Source organism: Rhamphochromis sp. 'chilingali' (genome assembly GCF_963969265.1).
Source record: "Rhamphochromis sp. 'chilingali' genome assembly, chromosome: 4".
NCBI classification, from domain to species: Eukaryota; Metazoa; Chordata; class Actinopteri; order Cichliformes; family Cichlidae; genus Rhamphochromis; species Rhamphochromis sp. 'chilingali'.
This window is the reverse complement of record NC_137948.1, coordinates 23,492,654-23,512,244: the sequence shown is the minus strand read 5'-3', so window position 1 is coordinate 23,512,244 and position 19,591 is coordinate 23,492,654. Positions and strand designations below refer to the sequence as shown.

The 19,591-nt window shown below is 40.1% G+C and overlaps 2 protein-coding genes across 2 annotated transcripts; one reads left to right on the top strand and one right to left on the bottom strand.

Moving 5' to 3' along the window:
* Positions 1 to 1,721: 1,721 nt before the first annotated feature.
* Positions 1,722 to 8,112, top strand: LOC308395067 (solute carrier family 22 member 7-like; the record flags this gene model as incomplete). The annotated part of the gene is made up of 9 exons (XM_080879726.1): positions 1,722 to 2,102; positions 2,219 to 2,322; positions 2,397 to 2,551; positions 4,671 to 4,839; positions 5,786 to 5,909; positions 6,119 to 6,228; positions 6,327 to 6,541; positions 6,848 to 6,956; positions 7,064 to 8,112. The coding sequence occupies 9 exons, from the start codon at positions 1,722 to 1,724 to the stop codon at positions 7,272 to 7,274; spliced, it is 1,578 nt and encodes a 525-aa protein (XP_080735852.1). The 3' UTR covers positions 7,275 to 8,112.
* Positions 7,630 to 19,485, bottom strand: LOC308395066 (ATP-dependent RNA helicase DHX15). Its single transcript, XM_080879725.1, has 14 exons — positions 19,308 to 19,485; positions 17,052 to 17,394; positions 16,692 to 16,885; positions 16,432 to 16,591; positions 15,315 to 15,533; positions 15,026 to 15,193; positions 14,373 to 14,459; positions 14,047 to 14,196; positions 13,245 to 13,353; positions 12,959 to 13,150; positions 9,899 to 10,021; positions 8,985 to 9,175; positions 8,422 to 8,591; positions 7,630 to 8,319 (listed from the first exon to the last, which is right to left on the bottom strand). The coding sequence occupies exons 1-14, from the start codon at positions 19,370 to 19,372 to the stop codon at positions 8,202 to 8,204; spliced, it is 2,289 nt and encodes a 762-aa protein (XP_080735851.1). The 5' UTR covers positions 19,373 to 19,485; the 3' UTR covers positions 7,630 to 8,201.
* Positions 19,486 to 19,591: the final 106 nt, after the last annotated feature.

Below are 19,591 nucleotides of genomic sequence, written 5' to 3'. Positions count from 1 at the left end.
CACGCTTCTTGCGACCCTGTTGACTATTTTGAATGAAACGCTTGATTGTTCGATGATCATGCTTCAGAAGCTTTGCAATTTTGAGACTGCTGCATCCCTCTGCAAGATATCTCACTATTTTTGACTTTTCTGAGCCTGTCAAGTCCTTCTTTTGACCCATTTTGCCAAAGGAAAGGACGTTGCCTAATAATTATGCACACCTGATATAGGGTGTTGATGTCATTAGACCACACCCCTTCTCATTACAGAGATGCACATCACCTAATATGCTTAATTGGTAGTAGGCTTTCGAGCCTATAAAGCTTGGAGTAAGACAACATGCATGAAGAGGATGATGTGGACAAAATACTCATTTGCCTAATAATTCTGCACTCCCTGTACATGATAGCTGCCATGAATCCTGTGGTTTAAAATACAATAGGAATAACCACATTTCTATTCCTCTGACAAACTGCCCTTTGACCTTAAAGATCTGCATATAAGACAAACACATCAGTCCTACAGCACTAAATAATAAAAACACACAAGATTTAAAATTTCCTCATTCCTCAATATATGGACAAAAGTGTGCCTTTTGCCACAACTCCTAATCTTTGAATTCAGATGTTTTCACCAGTTGCCACAGGTGTGTAAAATCAAGAACCTAGCCATGTGGCCTGTTTTTAAAAAGATGACCTTGGTCTTTCCTCCTAGATTTTCCATGATCAGCTGTAAGCGGCATTATTGTAAAGTGGAAGCGTTTACGAACTGCAGCAACTCACAGCCATAAAGTGGCAGACCATGTAAAGGTACAGAGCAGGGTCACCAAGTTGGCATAAAAATCACCTGCACTCTGTGGTTGACTCAGCAGCTGCAGAGCTCCAAACCTCCACTGGCATTATCATCAGCACAAAAACTGCAGCAGCTCCTGTATGTGGCCCACATTTGCCACATTTTGCTACAGTTTGAATTTACTTCAAATCACCTTAAAAGTTTCAGATGTTGCCAGCAAGAGCCGGTCATACCATACGGTGTAGTTAGTAATTTATTAGGTGACATTTTGGTTTAAAAATATACCGGTATATATGCTATTATTTGGCGTGCCTTCAACAGATCACAGTATTACCTCATAGAACTTTAGTCTTAGCGCACTGATCAGTCCTAACTGCTGCTGGTCCCTTACAAAATAAGAAACAGAGATGCTATTAAAAAAAAGATAAAATGATGTAATAGAGCTTGATGTCTTTAAAATGCTTTCCATCAGCTTTTTTCATTTATTCCTATTGTTTTTGCTCATGTCCTGCTGTAACAGGACTTTGAACCCTGTCTCACATTTTTGTAACAGCAATAGCCTTTTTTTTCATTGCTACTTTTGCTATTTTGTCATATTATTTAAAGGAAATAAATAAAAAGTGGTCAAAAACCACTAAATGCAAATTGTCTTTTTCCCATGTTTGCCCATAAATTTCCACTGAATCGCAGTTTCTTTATTATTGATGAGTCATTCCGCTGTGTCAACAATGGAGAGCCTGCAGTAGACTAGAGCGAGCTTCTATTTACAGTCACATAGATAAACATTAGTTAACTTGTTAAGACAGGTAAAACACTGACTTATTACAGATAGTCCAGAAGCAAATCAAACAAAGATTTGCTAGTTTTGGATATAGGCTACAAGCAACTGAGGACTTTCCTTTTCTTTTTAACCTTAAAGGAAGACATTTCGTTTACAGCAGGAGGCCACAATGAAGTTTGAGAATGTTCTTGCTGATATTAACGGATTTGGAAGATTTCAGATAATGATCATTGTGATCAGTTTCATCGGCCGCTTCACTCTGCCTTGCCACTTCATGCTCAACAATTTCATTGCAGCTGTTCCCTCTCATCACTGTGACATCAGCTCTCTGGATGATGTGGGTATTTTTATGAATTTATCCCAGACAGAGAGGCTTCTTGTTACTATTCCAGTTCAGCAGGATGGGACTCCAAGCTCCTGTCAGATGTTCCAGGAGCCTCAATATCATCTGCTATTTAACACTTCCCACATCACTGATGCGCGTAAAGTGCCGTGCCAGAATGGATGGGTGTACGATAACACTACTTTCAAGTCTACTCTGACCTCAGAGGTGATTCTTTTGTACTTTTTTTTCTATTGTGAAATAAATTAAAATGTATTTGTTCCTAATTATTAAATAATCCCACAACCAAATGTAGAATAGCATCTTTTTTTTCTTTGTACAAGTGGGACTTGGTGTGTGATAGAAGAGGGAAAAACAAAGCAACTGCTACCATCTTCTTTGTTGGAGTCATGTTTGGAGCGATAGCCTTTGGCAGCCTGAGCGACAGGTATCAGCGATTTCCAGTGTTCCAGCTACTGAAAAAAACAAAACAAAGATTGAGACTTTCTGATTTTTCCATAGGTATGGCAGAAGGATCATGCTGCTGGTATCATACGTGTCTGGGATGGTGTTTGCTGTTGCAAGCGCCTTTTCTACTTCCTACGTGATGTTCATGGTCCTGAGGTTCCTTACTGGCTTCTGCATCACAGGCATCGTCATCGTTTCAGCAGTCCTCAGTGATTATTTCATTTCATCATCTAAACATACACTGTATCCGTTCTTATATCAGCTTCACTTCAGAAGCCACAGAGGAGAAAATATATAATACTATTTCAATGCCATGTTGACTGCTGTGAGCAAGCTTTAAATGTAATCGCAAAAAAAATCTTAAATCTATTTTTTTTTTCTAGAACAGAGGAGCTTTGCACACATTGATTACACGTAACAGGTCATGATAGCAGGCAGTGTTTAGTCAGTAGCAATGTTCCCTCTAATTTTTCATGTGTCTAAGCAAACGCACAAACTCCCTGAGCGGTCCCTTGGACCACTGTGAGCGACATCAGACGTGTGCACTGTGGTCACGCCGGCATCGAATCCATCCAAGTTACATGGTTTATTAAAATAATCAAATTACAGCATTTATGTTAGACTATTTTTAATTAACTGCTTTAGCCCACTTACAATGAAATTATTTAAAAAGAAATCTTGTTCATGATCTGTGTAGTATGTTAAAACTATTGGAAGTAAAAATAACTTGAACTCCAATTTTGAAAACACAACTTTCTAAAAAAAATTTTTTATAAAGCTCTGACTTGTATTATGAGTCTGAGTCTGTGGTCTGGGAGAGAGTCCTGTAACTCTCTGTCTGCAAAATACAGTATATAATGACCAATGTTGGGCAATTAATTATATAGTTACTTCTTCAAAAAAGTAACTGAGTTATGCAAACAACAACATTTTTTGCTGCTGTTTACCTAAAAATGCAGCCAAGGCGTTTTTTTAAATAAACATTTCAAGCTATTTACAGAACAATCAGCTGTTCTGCATCAAATTTGATGCCACACAAATTATTTGTGCCACTCCAAAACATAATTTCTGTCCACTATGAGATAAAGGAGCCTGATTCCTGCAGGCCTGACAACAGGAGATGTATCACTCCTGTAACACCTGTAACATTCAGCAGTCGCCTCATTGTTCTGACACACACAACAAAACTATTGACTACACAACATGCTAACTACACAAGATTTGCGCTAAACGTCGCAAATCTCTCACATCTCAAAACACCGCCGTCACTCCTAAAACTTCCCCCTTCCTAAACAACTGTTGCCATATCATTTTTTGATTGGTCGACATGGTACATTTTTCCACCAATGGGAAAGGGTGGGGTTTTTTCGTTTTCCTTATAAAACGCTGTTTTTACCGTTTCTTCCCGCAGTAAATATAAACAACGATAGTATTCAGGAAGAAAACCAAACATTGCATTTTTTTTAATCACAATTCTGGTTTTACGTGGCCTATCAACACGATTTAAACGCTGGTATAAAGTCCACACTTTTTCTGTCAGTTGTTCCGTCTGTCCTGCTCACATCTCCAATGGTTGTCCACGTTGTCATTTAACGTGGCTTCACTCCACATCAGCCACGCCGCTTTGTTAGCTAAAACACCGGTGTCGGCACATAAGGACGCTGTCATAGCCTGTCAATAACGTTGATTAGCTGCGTATATATGAATGTGAATCGCATTATTGGCTGGACTATGGGATAAGGTAGCATCGTTCTAATCCCATACGGGAGCAGCCAGTCACTCACTGACTAACACTGCAAAACAGAATTGTTAAAGTATTAATTTTAATTTCAATTCAGGTCAGATTTTTTTTTCCGTGCGCAACGCAGATTTACTGTGCGCAGACACCGTGCCAGCAGTGCGCAATTGCGCACGCGTGCAGCTTAGAGGGAACATTGGTCAGTAGTCCTGTGAACTTTTGACTTGCAGTACGAGTAGTGCCGTATGCTTAGTAATGTAATTTAAAAATGAGAAAAAAAAAGATCAAAATGAGCTGCTGCAGACGCCTGTTCAGCTTCAACTCTGTGGGGGGGACGCAGAGAGAGCACACTGTATTGCAAATTTTTGCATAAAAGACAGAAACTCGTTCCCAAATTACAGTATTATATTGCATTATAGAGGATAGAGGCACCCACTCTCTTTTGGCTTGTGTGCGCGCAACAACATTTTTTCAGCTCATGTAAAAGTTCTTTGAATTGTGTCCCCTCTAAGGCTGCTGATAAGCATCATACTAAAAGCTTTCTTTAATTAAGCTACTTAAGAAATGAATCGACTGCTTGTTTATTTCAGGTGTGGAGTGGGTGGACATTGAACACAGGAAGATTGTGGGAGTGATCGACAGTTTATCCTGGACGTTTGGAAATACAGTGTTTTCACTTATTGCCTATTTTGTGAATGATTGGAGGAGGCTGATAATCAGTGTTACATTACCTTTAATCTTGGCCATCTTCACTTGGAGGTATGACTAAGGCATGTTATCAAGCAGAGGCTCATTTCAGTACACTTTAATCGCTTTCACCTGGAAGTCTGTAACTGGTTAACATCCAGCATCGATCTAGTCATGCATGAGTTGAAGGACAAACACAGATTAAAAATATTTTGCGCACCGATTTAATAACATAATACTAATGTTGTAATAGTAAAATTTTAAGCACCCAAATTTCTGCCTTTTACAACAAAGCTTAATTTAGAAAATTTAAGCATTGAAATAATTTGATGATTCCTCCGTAACTAAACACTTGCGTGCCACTGCATATATGAAACAAAAAATGGCATGCATATCCTTGCTTGTCCTTGTCCTGATAGATTAGTTATGAAATTAGTTATGAAATTTTAACAAAACTCTGGGATTGTGGCCTTCAAGGGAAGTGATTTTGGGTAAGTGTAGACACTTGACTCTTGAAGGAAGAATAATTAACTGAATACAAAGACTACGTATCTGATGCTTTACAAAACTTGGGACTCAAGGATAAACTGAATAGATCTTGGTGGTCAAAGGTCAAGCTCCCTGAAACCTCACAAGTGAAGTTTTGAACTCCTGAAAACTGACAAAACTTGACAAAAATTTAAAATGAAGCAGTGTGATGACCACAGGGACAGTGAACTGATAAATTTTAGCTGAACCATAATTCTTTATAGTCTGTGACATTTAGATTCTGAATGTATGGTTTCTTCTTATTATCATCCATGTTTGAACCATTGTCTGTTGTCATGGCTTCTGCAATCTGTTTTATTAAAACCAGCTTCATTGGTCAACTATTAGCTCAAAATCTTCTATCAAGTCTTCACTATGTCTCTCAATCTGAACAGATATTTGAGATTTGTTTTTATTTTAAATGCTGCATTGCAATAGGCCTACATATGGGTTAAAAATGATAATAATAATAATTCCCCCCTAACATTAGGTGGATGCCAGAGTCAGCTAGGTGGCTGATTGCCAATGGAAAGCTGGAGCAAGCTCAGATGTATCTGAAAAACTGTGCCAACATGAATCGGACAGAAGAGTCGATCCACTCACTGGAAATAGAGGTTTGTAAGCTCCAGATGGTTAAGTCAAGGGAGCCAAGTAGAGTCCATTATGGTGTTATTATAGGCACTAATTACACACAAAGAAGGTGAACAAAGGCACTAAAGAATACAGTGTATTCTTATCTAAATGTAATCGTAGGTTTTGTTCTGATCTTCACAGCATTGTTGCAAATGGAAGCTTGCCCTCAAATGGCTTTGAATTCTTTCAGACACTATCCACCATTGTTACGACGGAGAAACGAGATCGAACCTACTCTTACCTCGACCTGATTCGGACACCTGAGATGAGGAAACTGGCCCTGCGTACTGGTATATTATGGTCTGCATTCCCAGGGCTTTACAGTGTATTGAATCTTGTGTATAAATTGTAAACCAACAGATTGTTCACTAACGAGCCGCTTCCTTCTCCGTCCCTAGGTTTTGCGTTGCAACTACATTTTACGGCATCAGCTTCAAGATCACAGGTTTCGGGCTCAACATCTATCTCACTCAGTTTACCTATGCATTAATTGAACTTCCTGCCAAGCTGGCAGTCCTCTACTTACTGGAAAAGATAGGCAGGCGACACACTATGGTGGGAACTTTGCTGATGGCTGCCATTTGTCTTGGAATCAATATTGTGATACCAAAAGGTAGGCACTTCTTGATCACAGGCTTAATCTAAGATTTGGGTTGTTTTAAAAAAATATTTTTCAAGAAGACACTGCTGTCACTACCAACGTAGGGAATGGTGGTAATGTTGTATGTTTTACAGCTTTGAAATAAACTACATGTGATAAATCAAAAGAAAATGGAAAATCAAAAAGAAATGAGGGATCATTTAATATTGTTGCACAGTATTTTAAATCTTTTTTTTCCTTTTTGTACCGTTACACTAACACACCATCTTCGTTTGTGTTCAAATTTGGCGGTAATCGTGATTCTGATGCTCTTTGTAGAAATGTCGGTCGCCACGACTGTGGTAGCCATCATTGGAAAAGGGTTTTCTTCAGCATCCTTTGCCACTCTAGTGCTATACAGCTCTGAGCTGTACCCGACTGTAGTAAGGTAACTCTACACGCCTAATTCCAATCTTCTGCTTTTGAATAAACTCTTCAGGACATCGCTTTTTCTGCAAGATCCTCTGATTAAAACTAATATGTTTATGTTTTCAGGCAGAATGGTATGGGTTACAACTCGTTCATGGCTCGGTTTGGCGTAGCTGTGGCTCCTATGATCCTCTTACTGGATGAGGTCTGGACGGAGCTGCCACAGGTCATCTTTTGCTTTGTGGCTGTACTCGGGGGAATAGTAGCAAGGACCCTTTCAGAGACCCGCAACAGGTGCCTGCCAGAGACCATAGAAGATATTGAACAGAAGCAGTAGTAAAGAATCTCTGACATGAACTCGTTCGGCCCGTCAGATATTCTACAGCCAAAGTGCAGTCTATTCTGTGAACTCAAGTGCAGTTTACTCTAGAAACTGCATAACTTTAAAGGATTTCAAATAACCAAATCAAATAATTACACTACCACTACTACTATGATTGCATAAAGCAGCAGTTTCATTAAAATGCGCACAACTTTTACATTTTTCTGTTTTAGTCCTACTAATGTCTACTTTGAGAACCATTTCCAGGTGAGAAATTATTGTTAGTGTTATATTTCCAATAAACTGAGTTTCATTAAATCTGTTACATTTTACTTTCCTTTTGTTCCTAAAAAAATATATTGTGGCCGAGTCGAAGTCCAAACCGTTTATTGGATTTTCCCAGAATTTCTAAAGTCATGTTATGCATAAACATAACGCTGCACTGAAGTAGATCATTCTTTTTTAAACAGCAGGTGTTCAAGTACTGATTCACTTTACCCAACCTTCATTTCCATATTTAGTTAACCAAAAGCATCTAGACAAAAGCACAAAAACCACGGATCAAACTGTCTTTCGGATAACTGACTTTACTAATTAATTTATACAGAGAAATGAAGTCAAAGCTCATTGTTTTAAAGAAACAAAGCAAGCACAAACGTTTATGACTCAGCAGTTTCCTAAACAAAATTCAACCACATCTAAATAACACATTTGTTATTCCGTTTCAGTAATTACGACCGGGTCTAACCACTGTTGTTGACATTTTATCTGACGGTACACGTAGTTACAGAATTAACATTGATTGGGGGGGGGGGGGGGGGGCAAAGAAAATATTTTTAAAAAATAATCAAAAAGTCAAATTTGAAACATTAAGATACAATGAGAGAAAGATCTAAAACTAAAGTAAGCAGTTGTTTTTCCAGGACACTTGTTGGCTGTTGTTCAGTACTGGGAATACTCTTTGCTCTCTAGTTTGGCAATGATTCGCTCCAGCTGTCGCTTAGCTTCACATTGTGGGAAGTTACTCATTTCGTAGTACTGAGGTGCAATCTTCACCAGCCTGTAACAGAGACAGGAGAACATGGATGACCCCGTCATTCAGCTAACGCAACACATGTTAAAATAACAGCTTTTAGTGAGATCTTATTGTCTGTACACGTACCACTCTGGCTTGATGTCTGTGCATGTGCGGATGTAGTTCTTGGTGGTGAGGACAAACTCGTTGTAGAGCACCCACTCTGGTTTGTGGTCCAGGACTGTAGATGGGTGCAGCTGGACCACTTGGTTGTCTTTCACTGTGAGGTAATGGCCTGTGCGCTCCAAATGAGCCACCTGCAGGGAGGTCCAAAAGAAAAATTTAAAAAGGATAACAATAAAATCCTTTTCAGTTAATCCTTTTCAACACTAAGCCCACTAACAGGCTGATAGCAGACTTCAGTTTACTGCCAGAGAGGAACACTGACCACATTATCTGTTTTACCTGGGCTGAAAAGATAAATCAATCATTAGAAAATTGGGGTAACAGAATAATTTAGATCCATTCAAAATCAAAAGCAGCTTTCCTAATATACACGTTTTTCGCTGTACTGTGTCTCAGTTTATGGCTGCAAAGGTTTTTAACAAAACTCATGTGCGTTTGATTCCAAACTGAACAACAGACCGTCCTCAAAGCATCCCAAAGCTCCTTCTTCTTCCTCCTCCTCCAAATCTATTATGTCTGCTCACCTGCATGAAGAAGCCGGTGCAGAGCGCCCGTCGGATGTTGATGTAGTAATCTCTGCTTGTGAACTCCGTGCTCCGACGAGGCAAGTTGAAGCGGTCCATGATCCTGGACAGCTGCTGCCGCACATTGTCGGCAGACATCAGCGAGCGGTAGTTGACAAAGTTGTCATAGCACCACTGGTTAGACTCATGGTCTGGAAAAAGGCATGAGAGACATTCAAGTCTAAGGTGCTAACTAGATCATCAAAATTGAACTAATCCCCAAATGAGTTGTTAATAAAAAATAGATCATGACTCTTTATCTTTAAAATATGTCAGATGAAACATGTTTTCAAGCATAAATGTCTACAAATCATGTACTGAATTAGTCATTTTAAACCAAAATGATGCATGAGGACACAAAAACGCATATTCCTGTCACCTCAGTAGCTCTCAATAGGTTATACATTTGAGTCTTGTCACACAACACCTCAAACCTCTCTGTTGCATACTAGCCTGTATGTAACAGAGAGGTTCAGCTGTTTCCAGGAACATTCACAGTCAGATCCCTGAAGCATTGGAATAAACTGCCTGAGGAAATCTGGTCAGCAGAGTCAGTGCTGTCTTTGAAATCTCTGCTCAGGCTGGTTATCCAGAAGCCACCTGTGACTGTTTTAACAACTCTCATTGTATTCATCTACTGTATTTTTCTGTACGAATGCTCACATATCATATAACATTCAACCACTCTACTGCTCCATTATAAACACATCTTTCTTCAGCACGTTTTCTTTAGCTTTAAAAGCTCATATGTTGCACTTTCATCTTATTCTGCTGACCATAAAGTGTGTGTAAAAAAACAACAACAAAAAAAACAAATTAATGCAGGTTTAACTTCATCATGCAGAAATCCAAATAAAACGTGGACTGATGCTCACTTTGTTTGAAGGCGTGATAGACGTTGAGCAGCGTCAAGTGGTCTCCATCAATGTGAGCAAACCTCATCTTGGACTCGTCTGCTGCCTTCTTAGCCTCCGTAGGACGGACAAAACACTGTGGGACTAAACAAGGTTGGTATGGGCCCCAACAAAGCCGCCCATAGGGATGAGTCAAACATTCACAGAAAAATGCAGCAAAGCCTATGATGCTAGGGCACTCGACACTGCTTGGGACAGGGCAGGACCACAAGCTCTATAAGAGGGAGCTGCAGTCTGTTCTCATGGTCATTCCCAACTGTAATGGTTACTAGCTCGTAGAGAGGGGTCATTTAACCACATCTGTAAAACAAGAGTTTTCACACAGCTGCAGAGTGTTAGGGACACCAACAACGTTGAACCTTTCCAAAACTCACAGATCTTACTTTAGCTACATGAGTGTTAGGCCTTTTAGTAAGTGGAAGACTGAAACACATCTGAGCTACATGTTACTCTACAGTGCAACATTAATTTTTAAAGTGTTACTTCAAAAAAGAAAATTCAATAAATATGAAAAACGTCCAAGTGGTGCCTGCCCTATCCACTTTCTTTAATGATGAAGCACTCGTGAAAAACTTGCTTTCTATTAACAAAAATGCAAGAAAAAAAAACCCAAACAAAAACCTGAGATTTAAAGTTAAGACTTAATATATGAAGTCGTATTGACCTACATGCCTGTGGCAAAAAAACAAAACAGAAATATGAGTATTTTATTGTCTTTTTCCAACTGATTCATTATTTCCTTATTTGTACTAAAATCAAAAATAAACTCTCCAACAAACCACCCTGATGAATATATGATTCAATATAAATAACATCAGTTGTGACTAATACTGGCATGAAATGTGTCATATATGTATTGACAAGCATCTGAAATATCAGCCTGTTCAGTTGTCATAATCCTGGACAAGGCACTACAAACGATCTGCACTTGTTTTCTGAGTACTTCCGTAAACATTAAGTCAGCGCTTAGTTGTTAAATCTTAAAAGGGGCATAAGTGACCCCCAGATCTCTTTTTTTGGTCTCTACAAGAGCAGCTTTGCATGAGTCAGTTTATTATTCATTTGTTACCCCTCAATTCTGATGGGGGCTGATGTCCTCACAGCCAGAGCTACGTGGCTTAGATAATCATATTAACGTTATCTGCTCTCATTGAAATCAAACAAAGCCAGGAGTAGGGGAAAAACCTCAGAAATCAAGAGGAAATCATTTAGAGCAGTCTGAAGTTCAAGATTGTGTCTCACAAGGTTTGTTCACACAAATGTGGATCTTTGCTTTTAAAACTTTAGCCTATTCAATATGAGCATCTAGAGCTGGGCGATAGAACGATAACGATATGTATCGCGATATAACTTTTACTCGATAGAGAAATTAAGCTATCGCGATAGACCTCGCCGCTCTTGTCCTCAAAAAAAAAAGAAAAAAAAAAAAAGGTCAGCCAATCCAAATTAAGTAGCGCAGAGCCGAACCAATCGCAGCCGCAGCGTCACGTCGTGTGACTTGTTAGGTACAGCACAAGTGCCAAGCCGCACGTGTGTTTGTTTGGGAAGCAGCCAGCGGGTAATGGAGGAAATGAGTGTGCCGACTAGAAAAATCAACCGAGCGTGACCGAAGAGAAAACAGATGATGGTTCCAATGCCGGAGAGATTGTCAAACGGAAGAGCCATAGAAGTTCCGTAGTGTGAAGGTATTTCGGCTATTTCAAGTCTGACAAAAAACAGAGTAGCGTGCACTGTAAATTGTGCCGAAAGCAAGTCTGGAAATACAATAAACTGGTGCATGCGTCACACTGTGCGCCATGTTATTGTTTCGGTGAAATGAATTTCTACAATACTGTTAATTCTACTCTCTGCAGTGTTTAAATGCTTACATATACACACAGTTAGTCCCTCCACACATACGACTCGGTTCTGCTTCTATGCCCCAGCTTTGTTTACTTTTTCCCACCAAGGCTTCTAGACTTCTGATTGGCCAACATTTCGGCACGGTTAGGAATCTAGCGCCACCTGCTGCTTTGGCATGTTCATAGCAGCGTTTTCCTTCATTTCTGCCTTTATGTGTGGACGGGATTATTTTTTAAAACGAACGGAAAATCTCCGTTTTCAAAAATACCCGTGTACGTGTGGATGTAGCCTCAGTCTCTGACTGGAAGCGCTAATTCGTCATTCGGCTTTTGTCAGACTAAAGTAACTGTTAAAACTGTTTGAAAAGCTCAGCTATACAACAAGGAGAGATTGAGAATTTCCTTTTAGTTCTCAGTTTATTTGATATTGACAAAAGTTAGTCAGTTTTGTCTGTTCTTCTGTAAAACAAACTAAGATTTATTTTTAGAATTAATATTTTGTTTCTAAGTGGAATTGACAATTTAGTCTGTTTCGTTTGTTCTATTTTGAAACTTAAACGCTTTAGCGGCTGCCTTTTGTGTAGTTTGCAATATTTGTCTTTATTTATCTGAAAAAGTCTCATGTTCCGTAAGTACATCTACCCTGTTGAACTTATTATGGGAAATAAATATTTAAATAAAAACAAGCTGCTGATTATTTCACATTTTACTTGTGAGCAACGGCACATTTAAATCTTACAAAAATAGTTATTTGGCTTATATCGTGATAGATATCGTTATCGCCTGAAATGAAAAAAACATATCGTGATATGAAAAAATCTCATATCGCCCAGCTCTATGAGCATCCCTCAGTTTGACAGTACCTTTTATACATGAGACAGAATAAAGAAAAGGATAATAGCACCTCTTTAATAAGCTTTCTATACATCTCATCATTATTCAGTAAATTTATTATGCAAGAGATAGATAAGACTTGGTGGGCCCCGTGGGATATTCTGTGTTTTAAATGGGCCGCAGCACTCTTGACTTTGGGAATGGCTGGTTTAGAGGAGTAGAAAATGTGCACAAACTGGACGTACATTGGGATTATTTTTAACACTACCTGTAATCAGAAGTGTTAACCCAAAGGGACTTGGCCTACAACAGGCAAGAAAGATGTCAGCCCAGTCCTGGGCATTACCTGACAGCATGGCAGTAATGGAAAGGATCTCGTTGGAGCAGTTAAACTCGCAGCTCGCAATGACCATCTTTGCCAGTTGGGGGTCCAGAGGAAATTCTGCCATCATGGAGCCCAGCTCCGTCAGGTCACCGTCATCGTTGAGAGCTGCCAGGTAGTTAAGCAGCTCAAGGGCCCTCATCAACGTCTCAGGAGCTGCATGGAGGAGAGACTGTGAGGTCAGCTAGCCATGGCTAACTAGCATAAAAGGACTACTTACAGTTCACAATAAGACTGCAGGCTGACTTACCAGGTGGATCCATGAAGTCAAAGTGGACAAGGTCATCAATACCCAGCTTTTTAAGCTGAAGCACTACAGATCCCAAGTTTGAGCGAAGAATCTCAGGGTATGTGTTATCCTAAAAAGGGACGATAATAAAGTCAAATATAATGAATGTTGTTATCCTGAAGAAGGAGCGAGCAGCACAAAGATTAACCTGATGTGGTGAAGTGAGGGGATATGAGGTGCTAACAAGGGCAGAGCTCTTAGCATAATGTCTGAGAGGCTTTGTCACACAACATAAGCGACCTATGTACAAGGGCAAACTGTGGAGAAGACATAACGCTGAATTTATATGGCAGATTGTTCACTTCGAAGGCAGCAAAGAGTTTAAATCTTTGTGCTTGAGTGATCACCATTCAAGCAATCCGCGTGATCTACAAATGATCATGAATGTGAAGTGACGTCTGCAGTATTTACACTGTGTAAACTCTTACTTCTTGACACTGCTGCATCCATATGAAGGCAGCAGTCTGATGGCATGCCTCTAATTTAGGAAAGTTTACTACAATATAACTTTATTTCAATGTTTCAGGAATCAGGTTAGTCCAGCATAACTCAGTATTCGGTATAAAGTTTCCTTTCATTTGATGAGCTGATGTCATTTTGGGCTTCTGTGACTCACACTGCCGCTTCTTTGCAAAAGCCTCCAAACCAAAATTTCAGGTGCATTTGAAAATCTGTGTGTCCCCTGTGAAGGACATACAAGGTCCTTCACAGTTTACGATGCCTTTATCCAAACCTCAACAACAACAACAACAAAATCACTTGCCTGCATCTCTGTTTTGTAGGCCTTCTCTGTGTAGAGACGGAAGCATTTCCCTGGACGTGTTCTTCCAGCTCGTCCTGCCCTCTGCTGGGCAGAAGCTTTACTGATGGCTGTAACGAGCAGAGACTCCACTCTGATTCGAGGATTGTACACCTAGACACACGTGGCAAAGCATGTTTAGGTACAACAGCTCTCATGATAGATTACTACAATGAGATGAAAAAAACAAAAAACAAAATCATAAACATCTACATTTCAGTCACTTTCACATCACTTGAGACCAAACTAATCATAAAGCTGAGCAATCAGGTGAGTCACTTTTGGTCTACCTTTTGTTTGGCAAATCCAGGGTCAATGACAAACACCACGCCATCAATTGTTAGAGAAGTCTCAGCGATGTTTGTCGACACCACAACCTGAGGGAAGAAGCAAAGTGATGTAAAATATTTGAAACCTGATAGGTGAGAATCTGTTTGTTTGTTTAAAAGGGGTTTCTGCACACAAAAGCAAAACTCATCCATTATATTTAGGCCACAGCACAGTATTGGCACTTTTTATTTGCCACAAATGGCCTGAATGTGCATTTTTCTTAAAGACATAAGAATTCTGTTATATATTATCCTTGGTCTGATCTACTGTGCATTATCAGAAATCAGTTTCTTTTCTTTCCATTTGTAATACACACAGGGTAACATTTGCATCCCAGAATCAGACTTCAGGAATACTTTAGTGCCCCCTAGTGTCAGTCAAAAAAAAAAAAACAACGTACATCTTACAATGCAGGCTATTGAGATAATAAAGACAACTATGTAAATGACGTGAAACTGCAATAACTTTAAAACCGATGTACAAAATGAATGTTATTGGTCATCATTATTCTCCACTAGCCTTAAAAACCATCTGCGAATGTAATACCTTCAGCAAATTTACAGGAAATGCATTTTAAAACCTTAATCTCCTTGACTTTATTTCAAACTTGTACCTTTCTTCCTATTGCACCATTTGGCTTCCTTGGAGGAGGAGGCTCAAAGATTCTTTGTTGCTGCTGTGGAGGCAACGTGGAATACAGTGGAATGATTTTGATGTCTCCGACCTCAGGACCCAGGTCATCTACCTCACGCTTGATCCGTTTGCATGCCTCATCAATTTCCTGAAAGAAAAAAAAAAAAAAAAAAAAAAAGTATTATAACCTTGCATTTTGAATCAGTGGAGGGTGTGCTGCTTCAAATTAAAGTCTACTGGAACTGTAACCTGAGAATTATGAGCTTTACCTCTTGACCGGTGAGGAAGAGAAGACAATCACCTTCCTCTTCCTCACACATATGAATCTGGATGACAGTACGGATTGCTGCCTCAAGGTAGTCCCGCTCTGGCTCCGGAGTGTAAAAGATCTCAACAGGATGTGTACGTCCAGGAATAGTTAGAAGAGGACAGCTGTCAAAGTACACCTGGAACTTCCCAGCATCTAGTGTGGCACTCATGACAATCACCTGCACACAAAGTTTATATGTGGGTATATAAAATACTTAAATCTTACAAATATCTGCAATGGTATCATCTCTGTATGATATTAGCTGTATAGTGCTCTTAATGTTATTACATGGTAACAAAAGATGGAGCTTTTATGAAAATTCCTATGTATGCAATCATCCTTCTCTATACATTAAATACCCCATCTGCATTTTCTTCTGTCATTCACACAACTTCACATCACACCAGAAACCTCTAAAAGTGGAGGTTTTAGCCTACCCCAGGTTTCTTTTTTGTTTTGTTTTTTTACATTGACCAGATTCTCCACACTGTCCCAATTTCTGACTTCCTGTCTCTTCTGGTCTTTGTCCCTGGTTGGAATTCTAACCAGCGTCTTTAGTGGCCACATCCAATCCAGCTTTGTGTGCAAAATTACATTTTCTGGGGATAACTAAAGTGATAACAAATTACAACCATGGCAAGCATCAAAGGCCACCTCCAGTAGACACTGTTTAATTTAACATGGCTAATGACCATTGACATGCTCCATTAGTGATATTTCCTACTGAACTGTCCATTTCCTACTGATGCATGAATGGCTAATCAAATCCTGCTGCTCGTTGCGTTTCTAACTTTACTACTGGAACATACTCAACTTGTGAGTGGTGTCACTCCTAAATCCAACATCCAACTTCTGAGGCAACTAGAAAGAAGCATAATTCACCTGGCACACCTGCTTTTGTTTTCCTTACTAAATGTTTTAAATATTCTGAGTAGAAATAAAATCTTGTTTTTAAATCAGCTAGATTAGTTGGGGTTTTTTTTTTTTGGTTTTTTTTAATCTAGGAAGCACCTGTTTGTAAAGACATAGATACATTAAAATTACATCCCACTTGGGTGAAGAAAAAAAAAAAATACCTTCAGATCTGATCTCTGACGAACCACTTCTTTCAGTACTCCCATCAGGATGTCTGTGGCCAGAGTTCTCTCATGAGCCTCATCCAGAATGATCACACCATATCGTTCCAGCAGTGGGTCATTCATGGCCTCTCTTAACAACATACCGTCTGTCATGTACCTGAAGAAACAACAATGCTTTGTTAGGCTGGGCTGCTCTGTGCCAGTGAATAGCAGATTCTCTGAATCAAACCATCTCATTCACTCACAGCACCACTTACTTTAATATAGTCTTGGCAGAGCTACAATCCTCAAATCGGATGGAGTAGCCAACTTCCTGTCCAAGCATGACGTCCATTTCGTCCGCCACCCTCTGAGCCACACTCATGGCTGCTACTCTTCTGGGCTGAGTACAGGCTACTGCCCGCTTAGGACCAGGCAAGCTTCTAACCATATCCACACACCACTGTGGGATCTGCAGATTTAATCAAAGGTTGCAGAGAATCTAATAAAACCAAATCAATTTAAAAAAAAAAAAGATATGCATTTACACTGTGCCATCACACTGTTGGCTTTTTTCAGCAAGGGTAGCACAAGATTACTGACACATAAGAGACGCACCAATGCACTTGACTTCATACCTGTGTTGTCTTGCCGGAGCCAGTCTCTCCAACAAGCACAAAGCTTTGGTGACGTGTGATGATGTCGGTGAAGCTTTCCTTGTACTCCCACACTGGAAGCTGTAGCCTCTTCTTCAGGATCTCATAGTAGCGGGGAGTATGGGGCAGGTTGGTGAATGGGTTGATCTGCTGTTGTAGGACCATTTGCTTGAGCGGTGGTAAGGCTGAAGCAGCGGGTGTGCTGTTAGATGGGGCACTAGATGGCTTTGGTTCTCTGTCCCGGTCTCTGTCCCGATCACGGTCTCTGTCTCGGTCCCTATCCCTCGAACGGTCCTCACGGTCTCTGTCACGGTCCCGGTCTCTCCTGTCAACATTAGAACAGCACATCATTGTCAACATTCTAATTGTAAAAGAAATAATCAGGTTACAGTTTGCAATCTCAGGGCAATGAGAGTAAAGTTGGGACATTGTCCAATGTTTCCCATATTCAAGCATGCTTGATGCGTTCAACATGTTTAAACTGTCTACCGACCTTTCCACCACTTTAATTGATAGGCACTAAATGACAGCCTATTGCAAATTTATTTGCCATAGTGAGCCTCCATCTCACCCTATCCCTTGCATCCTCCTCTATCGCACCCACTACACTACCCATGGATGTAATGAAGTCCTCCTTCACTACATCCATGAACCTCGTCTGGGGTCCTCCTCATTCCCTCATGCTTGGAAACATCATACTCAACATCGTTTGTGCAATATATCTACTATCCCTCCTCTTTCTGCCTCGTCTCCAAACTGCTTAACCTGAGCTGTCCCTCTAATGCACTGCCTATTCTGGTCACTCTTAATAAAAACCTGACATCACCAGCTCAGCCACCTACCTTTCTGTCAGTGCCACCATGTCCAAATCAGAGTCATAGCAGGTTACACAACTGTCTCATAAATGTCCCCTTTCACTCTTGCTTCCATCCTTCTGTCTCACACCACCCCTGACACTGGTCTCCACCCACACCACTCTACCTGCACTCTCTTCTTCACATTTCTTTTCCTCAGTTCATAGCTATTTAAACTCATCCATCTTTACCATCTCTACTACTTGTAACTCCACCTTTCCACTTGTCTCCCTCTCATTCACGCACACATGTATTCTGTCTTAGTTCTACTGACTTTCATTCTTTTTCTATCCAGACTCTCCTCCACCTGCTCTCTGCAGATCCATCCTCTGTTATCATAGTCCACAGAGGATTCTGCCTGAACTCATCTGTCAGTCTGTCCATCACCATGGCAGGAGCTCAGAACCGATCCCTGGTGTAATCCCACGCCCACCTTGAACCCAACTGTCACTCCTTTGCATTCTACATCGCTGTCCTCATACTTATGATTTTGTGTTGTGATATTTTAAAGTTATAATACGAACCTGACACTAGTCTGTTTAAATTATGATCTTATAGCAGTGCCACTTCTAAACTACCTGACGTTTACTTTTGCATTTAGACAGATACTGACATATCTGCAGTGGGTGCACACTGTCAGTTTAACAAGCACACACAGCTACAGCAAATGTTTCTAACATCACATCAAATACTTTGAGGGCTTTGAAGTTTATATATATATATATAAATGGGTCACAATTTACTTATTTGCAAACTGTCAATATTTAGCCTACTTTTACTGGTAGTTTGAACAGTCAATCTCAATGAAATCCTGCAAATTTAAAAAGAATTGCCACGATTTCTTTCGCATCTGTAAGTCTGTTGTGGAGGTTTTCACTGAAATAAACACACACGAGCACAACGTAAAACATGTGAGTGCTAAGAGACGCTAAAGTTTCTGCTAGCTTAATCGGCGCCAAGGACAATTTTAATTCGCAGCTAGTATAGTACAACATTAGATGGCTATTTTAAGAACCAAATCACAGTCTTTTAAATCGAAGCCACGGCTGGCTAGATGAACCAACACGGGTTAGATAAGGAGCTATGTTAACGTTAGCCAAACACACGTGCCCCCGCTACGATGAAGGTAACGTTGATGCTTCGTTTGTTAGACCAACGTCTACGGTATTTTTTTTTAATACAAGCACTTAGCACGTTTCTGTTCGCGCTGCACGATCATTCAGGTGCTATCAAGAAACAGCGAATAAAGCAGAGCTGCAGCATGAGCAGCTTAGGGTTATATTTTCTCAGCTCCCATCTTCCATCCATGGTGACCGAGAGCGGCAGCTAGCAGTTAGCTTGTACCCGACTAGTTTGAGAGCGATAACTGTGGGACTTCACTCACCCGTCGGACCTCTTCTTGCTGGAGGAGTAGTCATCACCCAAATCCAAACGATGTCTTTTTGACATCTTAAAGGTAAAATGTGGCTTTCTGTGAAACAATTAACGCGGGCACAGGTCTACCCGGCAGGTTATATTTCCTGATTCCTGTGCTGCAAGTTCTCCGACCGAAGTGTTTTCTTCTTTTCGTATTTGTGTAACACAATTTCAGCAAGCGCCACCTACTGTTGTGGAGTCTTCACTGGTGTTTCCACGGCAATCTCTTTCAAATGGATTTTCACTTATTAT

Excerpts from the sequence above, each read along its gene's own strand:
- LOC308395066 (XM_080879725.1), bottom strand. The coding sequence starts at position 19,372 with ATGTCAAAAAGACATCGTTTGGATTTGGGTGATGACTACTCCTCCAGC. Across the intron at positions 17,395-19,307 it reads AGCAAGAAGAGGTCCGACGG|GAGAGACCGGGACCGTGACA; the intron begins GTGAGTGAAGTC and ends TAATGTTGACAG. Across the intron at positions 16,886-17,051 it reads GCTCCGGCAAGACAACACAG|ATCCCACAGTGGTGTGTGGA; the intron begins GTATGAAGTCAA and ends TTAAATCTGCAG.